This window comes from Phyllobates terribilis, unplaced genomic scaffold, assembly GCF_046119375.1.
Source record: "Phyllobates terribilis strain yellow unplaced genomic scaffold, ASM4611937v1 Scaffold_1__5_contigs__length_1240528914, whole genome shotgun sequence".
Classification (NCBI taxonomy): domain Eukaryota; kingdom Metazoa; phylum Chordata; class Amphibia; order Anura; family Dendrobatidae; genus Phyllobates; species Phyllobates terribilis.
In genome coordinates, this window is record NW_027362761.1 from 1223582900 (window position 1) to 1223598429 (window position 15530).

At 46.2% G+C, this 15530-nt stretch overlaps 1 protein-coding gene across 1 annotated transcript in view; it reads left to right on the forward strand.

Moving 5' to 3' along the window:
* The window catches only part of LOC141231836 (vomeronasal type-2 receptor 26-like), a 229324-nt gene that overhangs the window by 190639 nt on the left and 23155 nt on the right, over nt 1-15530 (forward strand). Inside the window, exon 4 of the mRNA XM_073667758.1 lies at nt 15397-15520. Within this exon, the coding sequence (XP_073523859.1) occupies nt 15397-15520 (124 nt within the window). The remainder of the gene's footprint in view (nt 1-15396; nt 15521-15530) is intronic.

Here is a 15530-nt window from a genome sequence, read left to right on the forward strand (position 1 = left end):
GGGTTAGATGCAGAAAAAAATTATATTCAATTTGCAACCTGATGGAGGTCAGTATAGATGGACTAATAGAGAAAGTCCCACACACAGCTAGAAGCCCAAATATTTTTTCAGAGCTAGATGCAGACAAAAAATTATTTTGAATTTGCAACCTGATGGAGGTCAGTATAGATGGACTAATAGAACAAGTCCCACACACAGCTAGAAGCCCAAATATTTTTTCAGAGGTAGATGCAGAAAAATTTTTTATTCAGTTTGCAACCTGATGGAGGTCTGTATAGATGGATTAATAGAACAAGTCCCACACACAGCTACAAGCCCAATATTTTTTCAGAGGTAGATGCAGAAAAAATATATATTCAGTTTGCAACCTGATGGAGGTCAGTATAGATGGACTAATAGAGAAAGGCCCACACACTGCTAGAAGGCAAAATATTTTTTCAGAGCTAGATGCAGACAAAAAATTATTTTGACTTTGCAACCTGATGGAGGTCAGTATAGGTGGACTAATAGAACAAGTCCCACACACTGCTAGAAGGCCAAATATTTTTTCAGAGCTAGATGCAGAAAAAAATTATATTCAGTTTGCAACCTGATGGAGGTCTGTATAGATGGATTAATAGAACAAGTCCCACACACAGCTAGAAGCCCAAATATTTTTTCAGAGGTAGATGCAGATAAAAATTATTTTTAATTTGCAACCTGATGGAGGTCAGTATAGATGGACTAATAGAGAAAGTCCCACACACTGCTAGAAGGCCAAATATTTTTTCAGAGCTAGATGCAGATAAAAATTATTTCTAATTTGCAACCTGATGGAGGTCAGTATAGATGGACTAATAGAGAAAGTCCCACACACTGCTAGAAGGCCAAATATTTTTTCAGAGCTAGATGCAGATAAAAATTATATTCAATTTGCAACCTGATGGAAGTCAGTATAGATGGACTAATAGAACAAGTCCCACACACAGCTAGAAGCCCAAATATTTTTTCAGAGGTACTGTAGATGCAGATAAAAATTATTTTTAATTTGCAACCTGATGGAGGTCAGTATAGAGGGACTAATACAACAAGTCCCACACACAGCTAGAAGCCCAATATTTTTTCAGAGGTAGATGCAGAAAAAAATATATTCAGTTTGCAACCTGATGGAGGTCAGTATAGATGGAGTAATAGAACAAGTCCCACACACAGCTTGAAGCCCAAATATTTTTTCAGAGGTAGATGCAGATAAAAATTATTTTTAATTTGCAACCTGATGGAGGTCAGTATAGATGGACTAATAGAGAAAGTCCCACACACTGCTAGAAGGCCAAATATTTTTTCAGAGCTAGATGCAGATAAAAATTATATTCAATTTGCAACCTGATGGAGGTCAGTATAGATGGACTAATAGAGAAAGTCCCACACACTGCTAGAAGGCCAAATATTTTTTCAGAGCTAGATGCAGATAAAAATTATATTCAATTTGCAACCTGATGGAGGTCAGTATAGATGGACTAATAGAACAAGTCCCACACACAGCTAGAAGCCCAAATATTTTTTCAGAGGTAGATGCAGAAAAAAATTATTTTTAATTTGCAACCTGATGGAGGTCAGTATAGATGGACTAATAGAGAAAGTCCCACACACTGCTAAAAGGCCACATATTTTTTCAGAGGTAGATGCAGAAAAAATATATTCAGTTTGCAACCTGATGGAGGTCTGTATAGATGAATTAATAGAACAAGTCCCACACACAGGTAGAAGCCCAATATTTTTTCAGAGGTAGATGCAGAAAAAAATATATTCAGTTTGCAACCTGATGGAGGTCAGTATAGATGGACTAATACAACAAGTCCCACACACAGCTAGAAGCCCAATATTATTTCAGAGGTAGATGCAGAAAAAAATATATTCAGTTTGCAACCTAATGGAGGTCTGTATAGATGGATTAATAGAACAAGTCCCACACACAGCTAGAAGCCCAATAATTTTTCAGAGGTAGATGCAGAAAAAAATATATTCAGTTTGCAACCTGATGGAGGTCAGTATAGATGGACTAATACAACAAGTCCCACACACAGCTAGAAGCTCAATATTTTTTCAGAGCTAGATGCAGAAAAAAATTATATTCAATTTGCAACCTGATGGAGGTCAGTATAGATGGACTAATAGAATGATGCTATGCCCAAAAGATTTTACTTCACTAGGTGCAGTAAAAAAATTGGTATTCTATACACAGGTGGTATATCTTGCAACACAGATAGGCTACTCCACTGACTAACACACTCTGCAATAGGCCAAAAAGGATTAGCTTTGCTAGATTCAGCCAAATGCTGTGAAAAAAACTTGACCAGCACTGGCACAGACCTGCCTGGCAAAAACTGATAGGAACTGATGTAACCTAGTCCTGAAAAGGACTCCAATTACAATTAGTCTTTACTCCCACAATCTATCTATTTAAGAGCACAGACCTGCCTGATAAAAGTCGTAGGAAATGCTGTAACCTAGTCCTTAAAAGGACTGCAATCACAACTGTTCCCTACTCCCAAGCTATCTGTAGATTTGTGCGAAAATTGGCTTGAAATTAACAAGGTATAGCGCACACAGCAACAGCGGTGCCGTCTAACACGCAGCTGCAGCAGTGAGAAAATGGTGGCGACGGGGAAAATGGCTTGGTCTTATAGGGCAAGGACATGTGACATACACTGCCAATCACACATGCCCTAGCTTGTGTGAAAAAAAGCACTTCGCTCCGTGTGTGCGCTGCTGATAGGCTGACAGATTGCACCTCCCCACTGTAAATGCGGGAAAGAGAAAAAAAAAATGGAGTCTTCATTGTTCCTGCAGAGATCCATCCCCTGCCCCTCCCCCCACCCCGCTGTACACTCAAACTGCGTATTAACATTAATTTTCATCATTACTGAGAAAAAATCCAGTTATGATTTTGGTGCACGAACAGTTATCGAACATAACCTCGAACAGCCGAATTTTTCTCAAATTGTTCGTGTTCGCCTAACGGCTCCAACACCGCCCAAAACAGCTCGAATTTGAGATTGGCGAAAGGTTCGAGTAGAACAACGCTCATCTCTAGTCACTAGCTGCATTAAGATCTGCTAATTATTTTTCTACTTAGGATCTCACTAGTGGGTTTTGGCAGGTTCCTGTATCAGAGGCGGATAAAAAAAAGACCGCATTCACAATGCCGAAGGGCCTCAGTGAGTTCAACTGCATGCCATTCGGGCTCTGCAATGCCCCAGGAACCATCCAGCGGTTGATGGAGTGCTGTCTAGGACATAAGAACTTCGAGACAGTCCTGCTGTACTTGGATGACGTCATAGTATACTCCAAGTCCTATGAAGTTCACCTGAAGCACCTGGCAGAGGTGTTTGAAGCCCTAGCTGATTTTGGCCTGAAAGTGAAGCCGTCAAAATACCACCTGTTGAATCCCAAGGTACAGTACCCAGGTCATGTGGTAAGCGCTGAAGGTGTATCACCAGACCCTGACAAGGTCACAGTAATCAAGGACTGGCCAAGACCCTCCACTATCAAGGAAGTGCGGCAGTTCCTCGGGTTGGTGGGCTACTACCGAAGATTTATCCAAGGCTTTACCAAGATGGTGGCACCCATGCAGGACCTCCTAGTAGGCCAGTCCAGGAAGGCCAAAAACCCGAAGCCTCCATTCAAATGAGATAAGCCGGAAGACGAATCCTTCAGTAGGCTGAAGATGGCTCTCACAGGAGACGAGATTCTGGCCTACCCTGACTATGGCCAACCCTTCATGCTCCATACAGACGCAAGTAACGTGGGGCTAGGAGCAGTGCTGTCCCAGATACATCAAGTCAGAGAAAGAGTGATTGCCTATGCCAGCAGGAAGCCCCGGCCCACAGAAAGGAATCCCGAAAATTACAGTTCCTTCAAGTTGGAGTTCCTTGCCGTAGTCTGGGCTGTGACAGAGCGCTTCAAGCATTATCTCGCCTCCTCCAAATTTACAGTCTTCACGGACAATAATCCGCTGATGCACCTGGAAACTGCGAATCTTGATGCTCTGGAACAACGATGGATGGCCCGACTATCTAACTACGAGTTCACTATCAAGTATCGAGCTGTGCACAAGAATGCAAACGCTGATGCGCTGTCCAGGATGCCCAACTTGCCGGATGGGGAAGAAGACCTGGAAAAGCTGGAAGAGATAGAGATACCCGCTTTCCATCATCATGGGGTAACCCAGTGCTCCCATTGTGTGAAGAACAGGTGCTACGCCAATAGAGAGGCCACGTTCAATCCATTGCCCCACCATGGATGGGCAGAGACACAAGATAGTGACCCGGCTGTCCGCCTAGTCAAGAAGTTGCTGACACGAGCTGACTTGTACCCTGATCCAGACGCTCCAGAGGAGACCAAACAGCTATGGAAGGAGAAGGGCAAGCTATTCATCTATTAAAGGAAGCTGTGTCGAAGAGCCATCAACTCCCGGACACATGAATTGGTCTGGCAGGTGGTAATCCCGAGGCGGGATGCGTCAATGGTCTTGGAAGCGTACCACGATGGAGCTGGACACTTTGGCTGGAAGAAGTTGGAAGTCCTGCTACGTGAACGGTTCTACTGGGCTGGCATGAGGAAAGCAATCGAGAGGTGGTGTCGAGAATGCGGACCATGCAACCTAAGGCGAAAAGACCATTACAGCCAGAGGGCTCCCCTGCAGCCCATCATCACCAAACAGCCACTTGAATTGGTAGCCTTGGACCACGTGAAGCTAGCCCCAAGCAGGTCAGGCTATGTCTACGCTCTCACCATCGTTGACCACTACTCCTGGTTCCTGGTAGAAGTGCCAGTAAAGGACCAGACGGCTCAGAGAGAAGCCAAAACATTCCAACAGCACTTCTGTCGCGCACACTGTTACCCAGGACGTGTGCTTACTGACCAAGGTCCAGCCTTCGAAGCGGAGGTGTTCCAGGAATTCTGCAACCTGTACGGCTGCAAGAAAATCAGGACAACACCATATCACCCCCAAACCAACGGGTTGTGTGAGAAGATGAACCAGGTGGTGATAGACCTGCTGAAGACGTTGCCCCTTGAGGAACGCAGCCTGCGGCCAGAAAAGCTACCAGATCTGGTGGACCTCTATAACCATATCCCAGTAAACTCTACCAACTGCACACCTGCTTACCTGATGAGAGCAAGACCTGGTAAGCTGCTCATCGACCTGGACATGGGAGTCCTAACACCAGAGACGGCCTCACCAGATGCAGATTGGGAAACTAAGAGGCAACAACTATACCACAAAATGCATGAGAGTGTTGAAAGAAGTCTGTCCCCAGCAAGAAAAAAGCAAAGACAAGACTTACAATCAACATGCACCTGCTGTTCCATTGTCACCTGGAGAACAGGTCCTTAAGAGAAAGAGGCGACTCCACAAATTGGATGACCAGTGGGAGATAGAGCCGTACACCATCCTACCCTCGAGTCATGATTATACCAAGGTGTGCCTCATTAGTAAGGATGGAGGAGAAACATCAGCAAACAGTTTCAAGAGACCACTTGAAGAAATGTCCCGAGCAATTACAACACACTAAAGAAGACCAGGATAGCCCTCAATCCACAGAGGAAGTGGAAGAAATGGTCAAAACAGTACTCAGAGAATTTCCCCGGTCGTGGACACAAGGGAACAATTCAATTGTTGTGCCAGTCCTTACCTTTCTCCAACCAGCCCCTTAGGAATCTGCAGAAGTCCCAGAACGGTTGGAAGAACAGTTGGCCCCGGAGGCAGAAGTTTCCCCATCAGCAGACCAGGAGAATCTACCCTCTGCTAGTAGTGAACTTGTCGTACCAACGGTAAGCCAAAGAATCGGTAGGAAGTTGCCCAACCTACCAGTGCTACCTCAAAATACAAGTAATGCAGTTCACACTGAACCCACCACACCAGGGGTAGACACAAGGGACCAGGGTAGAGCACTGACAGATAGTGCATTACGTAGATCTACCAGAGCTACAAAAGGTCAGCCCCCTGCTCATTGGAGGATTTTAAAAAATGCGGGAATTTAAGGTCTAGATGTATTTAAATGGATACTGTATATAGTTACCCGTAAAGGTATACAAGAGACTTAAAAACTTGAAAAGTTTGATATATGTGTGTTTTTACAGTTACCTGAAAGGGATCCAGAGACTTTTACGTTATGGACAGTGAATAATCCATGAACTTTCCCTTGTAAATAGTTGCACTTGTTAAAGTGCCCCTTATTGAAAGACCACTGAACAAAAACCTGTTGGAGGTGGCCGAAGACCCCAGGACCTCCGTGCAGGGTTTTGGACGTGTCCCTCCAATTACACTTTGCGCAGTGGAACGGACACCTGGTTGCAGATTATACTGTAACCTAACAAGGACTGTAATGTTTGTAAATAATCTAATGTGCCTGTTATTGTTAATGCTATTGTTACTTTTGAAAATTATGTTCAGTCCCGGAGTACTGAAATTAACTAGGGGGGATCGTGGCACCCCAAGGGTCTGGTTGCCACAGTGGCATTGCCTCCCTCAAAAGAGGTAATGCCATGTCTGGAAGCAGGCAGGAGTTCTTTTAGCCAGGTACGCAATACATGCAATACTTCATGGCTCCAGACCAGCAAGGAGAGGATCCTCCCCTTGGCAACTGGGATCTGGGGGTGGGGTTAGTGAGTCTTAGTGTCAGGAGTTGAGTTTAGGACTTTGAGGAGAGAGGAGCTAGGGACTGGAGCTGGAGAAAGCTCGTCCTAGCTGGAGCACACAAACAACCGGATACCGGAGTCCGAGGCTGTGGGATACTTCAAGCCCAGCAGCAGATACCGCAGGGCATGAGATTACAGGTCTCCTGGCCCCATCAGATGCCCGGAGGCTCAGCAGCACAGAGGGACCAGCACCGCCACGAGGAGCGAAGCATCCACAAGGCCCGCGCTACCAGCCATATGGGTGAGCACCACACGTTACACTCAGGGAGGTGGGCTACAACGCACCTACAAGCAGGGAAGCCAAAGAGTATAGTAAGAACGGCAGGCCTACAACTCCACTTGGCAAGGAGGACTCTGTGCTCACTTCCAGGCTGACCGGACTGTTATCACTAGCCAGTACTCCACAGTCCAGGCCTGTCTAAAGTGTCATCATTAAAGACCCTGGGACTGCATCACACTGACTCCGTGTTTATTAATTGACTTCCTGTACAATAACCACCGTCATCCACACACACTGCCCTGAAGCTACACTCTTCCTGTGGGGAGTTATACCACCCTCGCTGCCAAACCATCAGCTTCAGAGGACTGTTCCTCAGCGGCAGCCTCATTAGCCGCACTCCACAGGTGGCGTAGTCGGACATTAATACCTATACCTATAAATTCCCCTTGGATTGACCGCCCTGGGTCACGGACTGGGTCACCGTCACTGTGACCACAACCCCCAGCATCTACCAGCCCGGCACCGGGTACCCCACGGCCCAGGGTGTGTGTCACAGGGATTTCCAGCCAGTCACTGTAATGCCGCAGCCATGTTGGTTGTGGGCATTACATTGATTGGCTGGCCGCACAGTGTCACCTCAAGTTTTTAAAACCGGGCGCCGCCATCTTGGACACAGACGGCTGGGATCAGACAGTGTAGAGACAGCACTGCTGATTTAGGGAGAGACATATACTGTGAAATAGTTAGTGTAGGGTCTGTAAAGGCTGCCAGATCACACGAACAGTCCTTCTCAGGACTAATATCCATCCCAGATAGCAGGCAGGCAGGCACGCTGTATAGGAGACGCAGTGGTTATAACAGCAAACGCTGCATTACAGTCCTGTGTGCTCCTGTTGCTGAAATTGCTGGACTTAGCTCCAGGTCTCGAGGGCCAGGAAAAATCCTTTTTTTTTCATCTAAATCCTCTTTTTTTTCCCCTCCTTTACACTGTACACACCCATCTTATTAACCTTTTGGTGTCCCCCCCAAAAAAAAAACATAAAAAAAAGTCTGTCTGTGACAGTTCAGACACAAATATATCTTTTTTAAAAGTCTGGTGTAGGCCAGAGAAATAGAAGTGTGGTTTTGCAGTTCCACAATTCAAACCTCTGTATTATCCACTTTTGGGCCTTTTGTACCTAAAAAAAAAACAGTTTGAGTGTGTCGCTCACTGTTCAGCCGCAAATATATATATTTAAAACAGTCTGGTATACAGCAGTGAATTATAACTGTGGTTTTGCCATTCCACGGTAAGAAATCTCTATTATTCAGCTTTTGGTATTTTTTCCGCAAAGAAAAACAGTAATAGTTTCTCCCTGATTGTTCAGATTGTTTAAAAGAGTCGGGTGCAGGCCAGAGAAATAGAACTGTGGTTTTCCTGTGGCATGGTGATGAAGTGGTTAGCACTGCTGCCTTGCAGCGCTGGGGTCCTGGGTTCAAATACTACCAAGGACAACATCTGCAAGGAGTTTGAATCTTCTGCCCATGTTTATGTGGGTTTCCTCCCACACTCCAAAGACATACTGACAGGGAATCTAGATTGTGAGCCCCGATGGGGACAGCGACAGTAATATATTATAGTAATAATAATTTTTATTTTTATATAGCGCTAACATATTCCGCAGTGCTTTACATACATTATTATATGTAAAGCGCTGTGGAATATATTAGCGCTATATAAAAATAAAGATTATTATTATTATATTCCTCTTCCGCGGTTCTAATCTACTTTTTATTACCCTTTTTCCATTGATAGTACGAGTGTAAGCTATTTTACCTCCTTTACAATGGGCAAGGCATGTGGCAAGGGACGTGGAACTGGAAGTTCTGGTGATGGTGCGTGCAGAGGATGAGGCCGTGGACAAGGTGAAAATGTGCCAAAACCAACCGCCACATCTTCTTGCTCCCACTTCTTGACCAAATTACTAGGGAAGCACAGAACAATACCAGTATTGCAAACTGATCAGTGTGAACAGGTTATTAATTGGATATCAGATAATACTTCCAGATACCTGGGCACCACCACCTCCAGTCTGTCTTCCACATGGTCAAATCTTAGAAGCCATGAGTCTCGACCGCATACTCCTCCTCAACCTGATGCTTCTTCCTCCCACCATTCCGAGTGTTATCAGAGGGCAACTGGTCCCACACTTGGAAACTCTGAAGAGCTGTTCATTGGTCCATTTCCAGATTTGTGCCCCTCGCCTGCTCCGTTTGAAGTGGTGGAAGAGTAGATCCCATGTAGCGATGCCCAAATATTTGAACAGGCATGGCCAGAGGAGGTCGAAGCTGGCAATTTGTCACACGAGGTGGATGATGACGAGACACAATTGCCACGAAGTGAGGAGGAGGATTGTGGTGCACAAGTGGAAGAGGAGGAGGTGGTGTATGATCTAGCAACTGACCCAACATGGCAGGAGGGCATGCAGAGCCAGGCCAACAGCATAAAGGATGAGGGAGGCAGAGTACCCCAACAGGCCGGAAGAAGCAGTGTGGTGGGTGCACACAGAGGGCAGGCAATAGTTCCCCGTAACACCAACACGAGGGACGATGCCAGTACAACCTGTAGGTCTTCCAGAGTCTGGAATTTTTTTAAATAGTCTGCTGATAACCCCAAAAAGGCCATTTGTACTACCTGTCATGCCAGCATCAGCAGGGGTGACAAAACTACCAGCCTGACCACCACCAGCATGATCAGGCACATGGCATCAAAGCACCCAATTTTGTGGGGCGAACCCCAGGGCCCACGAACAGTGTAAGCAGGTGTCACCACTGCTTCTTCCGCTGTTGTGCATGCAATAGATCTCCCTGTTGTGTGTGCAAGTCAATCCCCTGTCCATACTGCATGCAAAGATGTCCCCTCCTCTCAGTCTTCACTTGTTATGGCAGTTTCTCAAGAAACAGCATCAACGTCCATGTCCACGTCCCACCGAAGCTTTCAATTGTCCATATCCCAGACCTTTGAACGAAAGTGGAAATTCACAGCTAACACCCCACAGGCCACAGTCCTAGATTCGCACATTTCACGACTGCTTGCGCTGGAAATGCTGCCTTTTAGGCTGGTGGAGACGGAATCCTTCCACAACCTTATGGTGGTGGCCATCCCTCGGTACTGGTCCCCAGCCGACACTATTTTGCCCGGTGTACCATCCCCGCACTACACATGCACGTGTACAAAACATCTGCCGTGCCCTCAACAACGCAATTACTGGGAGAGTCCACCTGACAACGGACACGTGGACAAGTGCTTGTGGCCAGGGACGGTACATCTCACTGACGGCACACTGGGTAAACATAGTGGAAGCCGGGACCCAGTAAGACCTTGAGACTGAACACATCCTTCCCACACCGAGGATTGCAGGCCCTATGTCAGTCATAGTTGCCTCCACAGTGTACAGCTCCTGCGCATCATCCTCCTCCTACTCCTCATGTTCAGCCTCCATCTCAGATATCACCACATCAGTTACGAGCTAGAAGCACTGCAGTACTGCTTCAGCCAAGCGGCAACAGGCTGTGCTGAAACTCATAAGCTTAGGTGATAAACCTTACACTTCTTGTGAGTTGTGGACAGCTGTGAAAGAGCAGGCAGATCTGTGGCTGATACCGCTGAACCTACATCCAGTCATGGTCGTGTGTGACAATAGCTGTAACCTTGTGGCGGCTATGAGGTGAGGTGAGATCACACACGTAGCATGCATGGCTCATGTGCTTAACCTCGTGGTTCAGAGGTTTCTTAAATCGTACTCCGAGATGCCAGATCTGCTCGTCAAAGTACGCAGCCTGTCAGCTCATTTTCACAAGTCGGCTACAGCTTCCGCCGCCCTTGCTGTGTTGCACCAGCATTAGCAGCTTCCGTCACACCGACTGGTGTGTGATGTCCCCACACGTTAGAACTCTACCCTCCACATGTTGCAAAGGATTTGTGAGCAGAAGAGAGCAGTTGTGGAGTACCAGCTGCAACATGGCCATCGATATTCAGGTCAGACTCCACACATAAGACCTCAGGAGTGGACCTAGATGTCTGACATATATACCATCTTGACAAACTTTGAGAAGTCCACCAAGATGGTGAGTGGCGACGACGCCATCATTAGCATCAGCATTTCACTTGTCTGTCTTTTGCAATGCTCTCTGAAGAGAATTAAAGAGGAGGCATTGCAGCCAGAGTATGATGAGATGGATCAAAAAGCTGTAGCGGTCGATTACACACAGCCCAGCCTCATCTCTTCACAACATGCATTGGGAAACAATGAGGGAGAGGAGGAGGAAGAGGAGGAAGAACAGGAGCTTGTATCATGCGCTGTAGACGGTAATACCTGTCATACCGTCAGTTCAGCGTGGGTGGCCTGAGGACGGGGGGGGGAGAAGGAGGAGGAGAGCATGGTCATTCATCATCTTGGTGAGGACACGGAAGTCTTGCCCATTACCAGTTTGGCACGCATGGCTGACTTTATGTTACGCTGCCATAACCGTGACCCTCGCGTTGTCAAAATGTTGGGTGACAGTCATTACTGGTTGGTGACACTTTTAGACCCCCGCTACAAGGAGAACTTTCACTCTCTTATTCCTGAGGTGAAGAGGTCTACAAAAATGGGACAGTACCAGAACTGCAGAACTGTTAAAAAAATTCCCATCTGAATACACTAGCGGCAGAGGTCACAGTTCGTTGCCCAACAGAGGTGTACATGCGAGAGATATGCAACTCCAATCCAGCAGAGGCAGGGGAACACTGTCAATATTCTGGGACAGTTTTCTCAGACCCTCCCTTTGGACAGACCCTGAGACGCGGGGTACTTTCACAAGGAGTGGAAAGTTTCAAAAGATGGTGAGGGAGTACCTTGCCGACCGTACCAGAATCCTTCGTGATTCCTCTGTGCCTTTTAATTATTGTGTATCCAAGCTGGACACTTGGAATGAACTTGATCTGTATGCCTTGGAGGTCCTGGCCTGCCCTGCCGCTAGCGTGTTATCGGAGCGTGTTTTTAGTGCCGCTGTGGGAATTATAACTGATAAGCGCACTCGCCTGTCAACTGAAAATACTGACAAGCTGACCCTTATCAAAAATAACAAGGGCTGGATTGGGCCAGACTTCTCATCACCACCAAATGACAGCAGAGTAACATAAAGTCAAATCCACTGTGATATTTCGGGAGGTGTATCCACATGCACCGCTTCACACCCACACATGGGTATATGGTTCCTCATTTCAGCTGTTTTATGTTCTTCTCCTTATCCTAAGCCTCCATCACCACTATATCACCAGGGTGACCGTGGTCCGTGTTGCTATTATTTGAAAGTTCCTCCGTCCATATTTTGGTCATCTTTTGCTTGGAAGGCATAAGAAAAGACTGTGGGAGACCCACTCCCCAATAATGGAAATAATATTTTTAAGATGCTGTACTGCATGGCTCTTATAAGGGTCATTGCAAGTTCCTCCATCCTAATTTTTGGTAGCTTTTGCTTGGAAGGCATAAGCAAAGACTATGGGAGACCCACTCTCCAATAATGGTAATAATGTTTTTAAGATGCTGTACTGTATGGCTCTTGTAATGGTCACTAAAATCCGTCTTGTTAAGCTACTGTGACCTCCATGTCTCTTCCAAGGGGCATTAAAACCATCTTGTTAAGCTACTGTGACCTTCACGTCTCTTCCAAGGGGCATTAAAACCATCTTGTTAAGCTACTGTGACCTCCACCACTTTTCCAAAGGGCATTAAAACCGTTTTGTTAAGCTACTGCGACCTCCACCACTTTTCAATGGGGCATTAAAACCGTCTTGTAAAGCTACTGCGACATACACGTCTCTTCCGAAGGGCATTAAAGCCGTCTTGTTAAGCTACTGATACCTCCACCACTTTTCCAAGGGGCATTAAAACCGTCTTGTTAAGCTACTGTGACCTCCACCTCTCTTCAAAGGGGCATTAAAAGCATCTTGTTAAACCACTCTGAACTCCACAACTCTTCCAAGGGCATTGAAATGTTGTTTTTAATAACCTCTAACATCCACGACTCTTCCAACGGGCATTGTATTTCCTCCTAATTTTAGTCAGCTTTTGCTTTTCAATGCAAAGGCGAAAACTAAGGGAGAACCACTCCCCAATAATGGGCAGAAGGTTTTTAGTACGCTGTAATCCATGTCTGTTTCAAGGGGTATTGCAGTTCCTCATAATTTTTGGAAAGCCTTCCATTCACTGCTTAGGCCAACAGTGTACAGGAGACCCAGTTGCTATAAATGGAAAAATGGTTTAATTAAGTCCCTCTGACCTCCATGTCACTTCCAAGGGGCATTGGACTGCCTCGAAATTTTTGGTAGGCATTGCACTCACTGTATGCCGTATAACTGTGTAGCCAAACCGCTCCTTTTGGTACAGAAACATATCCTACAAGACATGTGTGGTTGACTAGCCTGATATTGATGTGAATGGTCCCTGTTCCTCCTGCTCTTTCTCCTTTGCGCACCACCTCATCCATCATTCATCACCTGAAGCTTTGTATTAACGGGAGTCATAGAACTGGGATAGTAGCAGGAAAACATCCAGCAATCCTCAGAGGAGGTAGGATATGTGCCAAAACGCAGACTACCTAAGGCCTAGCCACAATTACATACTTGCCCTTGCATTCCAAGAAAACAAAGCAGATGCTAACTTCTATCATCATCATCATGCTCCTCACCTTGGCACTCTCAACTCCCCTGATGGAGAAGCCAGGGCCCACCAGAGTAGTCTGGTTCTCTTGTGGGCTCGTCCAATGCTGACCTAAAGCAGGCCAGGCTAAGAAAAGTGTGGGGGAAGTACCCATGAGAAATAGGGGCGGCTGGGATCCGTTTATGGACACCTGGCCGCCCCCAGGCGGCTGGGGACTGTGTGTTGACACCCGGCTGCGGGATGTCTGGGGACCGAGCGTGGACACCCGGCCGTCGGGCGGCTGGGAACTGAGTATCGATACTTCGCTGCCGAAGCAGCCATGAGGTAGTGGCCTGCTTCAGCCTCCTCCAAACTGAAAGGCCCCATTTCAAGTGGAAGCTAGCAATATGGTATTTCAGCCTGCGGGTGCGTGGGTAACAGGCTGCATACTTGTGCCTGCATTGCAAGGAATGGGGGAGGCACAATTGAACACTGCCCTGGGACAAGGACTTGCACGGGGATAATTGCAAGTCTGCATCTCCTGATGCGGCAAGGATCACTTCTGATGGGCACACTTTTAGGCAGTGACCTGGGAGTCAGAGAAGCTTCCAGGGGTCTTCCCCATGCTGTTCCCATGTCTTTTCAGCACTGTATCCATGTGTCACACAGCACATGGCCAGATAAGGTTGTAAAATGTTAAAATGACATTTCCCTGTAAATGCATCTGTCACAGTTGAAGGCAATACAAAAGTGCAAAAACGCATAAAAAATGCTAGTTGTGAACATAGCCCAAGGTTTGGAGGAGTATTTTTGTTTTTGGTTATTTATTTTACCTTATACACAAGTCTTTACCCTGGAAAGGAAATTTCTTAACATATTTCACAGGAAACCAGTTTCATTTTCGTTTTTGAACGTTTTATTGTGAGCCCGTAAAAGTGGCTTATTACCTCTGACCACGTTGTTGACAGCAGTGACCTTTGGGGTCAGAAAGGCTTCCTGGGGCAATCCCCATGCTGTCCCCATGTCTTTTGAGCACTGTCACTATCGTTTTGGGCACTTTTTAGACTTTCTACAGACTGCCGGGGGTGCTGCCGCAAAAATGCTCGGGTCTCTCAAAGACTAACATTGGGCTCGTTGCTCGGGTCGAGCACCCGAGTATTATGGTGAGGTCGGCCCGAGCTTCAAGCACCCGATCATTTTAGTGCTCGCTCAACACTAATAGCAAAGTAAATCTAGAAAGACAGATACCAGTTCCAGCAACTCACTGATCGATCACATCGAGTATAACACGTCTTCTGCTGACACTTTCATATCTCTCCCACCTACCTTGGTAATTTCTGTATTTTTCACAGACTCCTACTTTCACCAGCGTCAGAACTGCAGTTGTACAATGTGTTACTATCTGGAGTATTAGTCCAAATACTTTAGGGCTTTCTCTTCTGATCTCTGTTGCTGAGCTGTGAGTGTTGATGTTCTCTCAGTATTCTTAATCACTGTAAAATGTCTGCTGCATTCCCTGCCTCGGCTTTTATACAGGCTTTGATAGTCTGTCCTGATTGGCTGTGCTATACCATGTAATGAGATAGCTGTGTGGTTGCACCTGTAGTTTGGTGAGCCTTCTGTGGCTAATGCAATCTTCTGCAATGTGTAAAATGTTGGTGACATTTCTTTAGACATTTGCATGAATCAAATTGTAAGTTGTTTTAATTGGCTTCGACCTTCTTAAAATTTGACACAAATTTGATTTGTATTGATCAGTTCTTCTCCTCCCTTGTGTCATTTATGAGCATTCAGTCTCTGCCCTTCCGGTAAAGGTTCTCATCTGTTTCTCAGATCCCAGTATCCCGCTGCTCAGATCCCTGCTCACCTGGAAGCTGGAAAAAGGCGAGAAGGACAATTCACAGCTGCTGCTATGACTGCGTCCCGTGCTCAGAAGGCGAGATCTCCAATATAACCGGTATGTACAG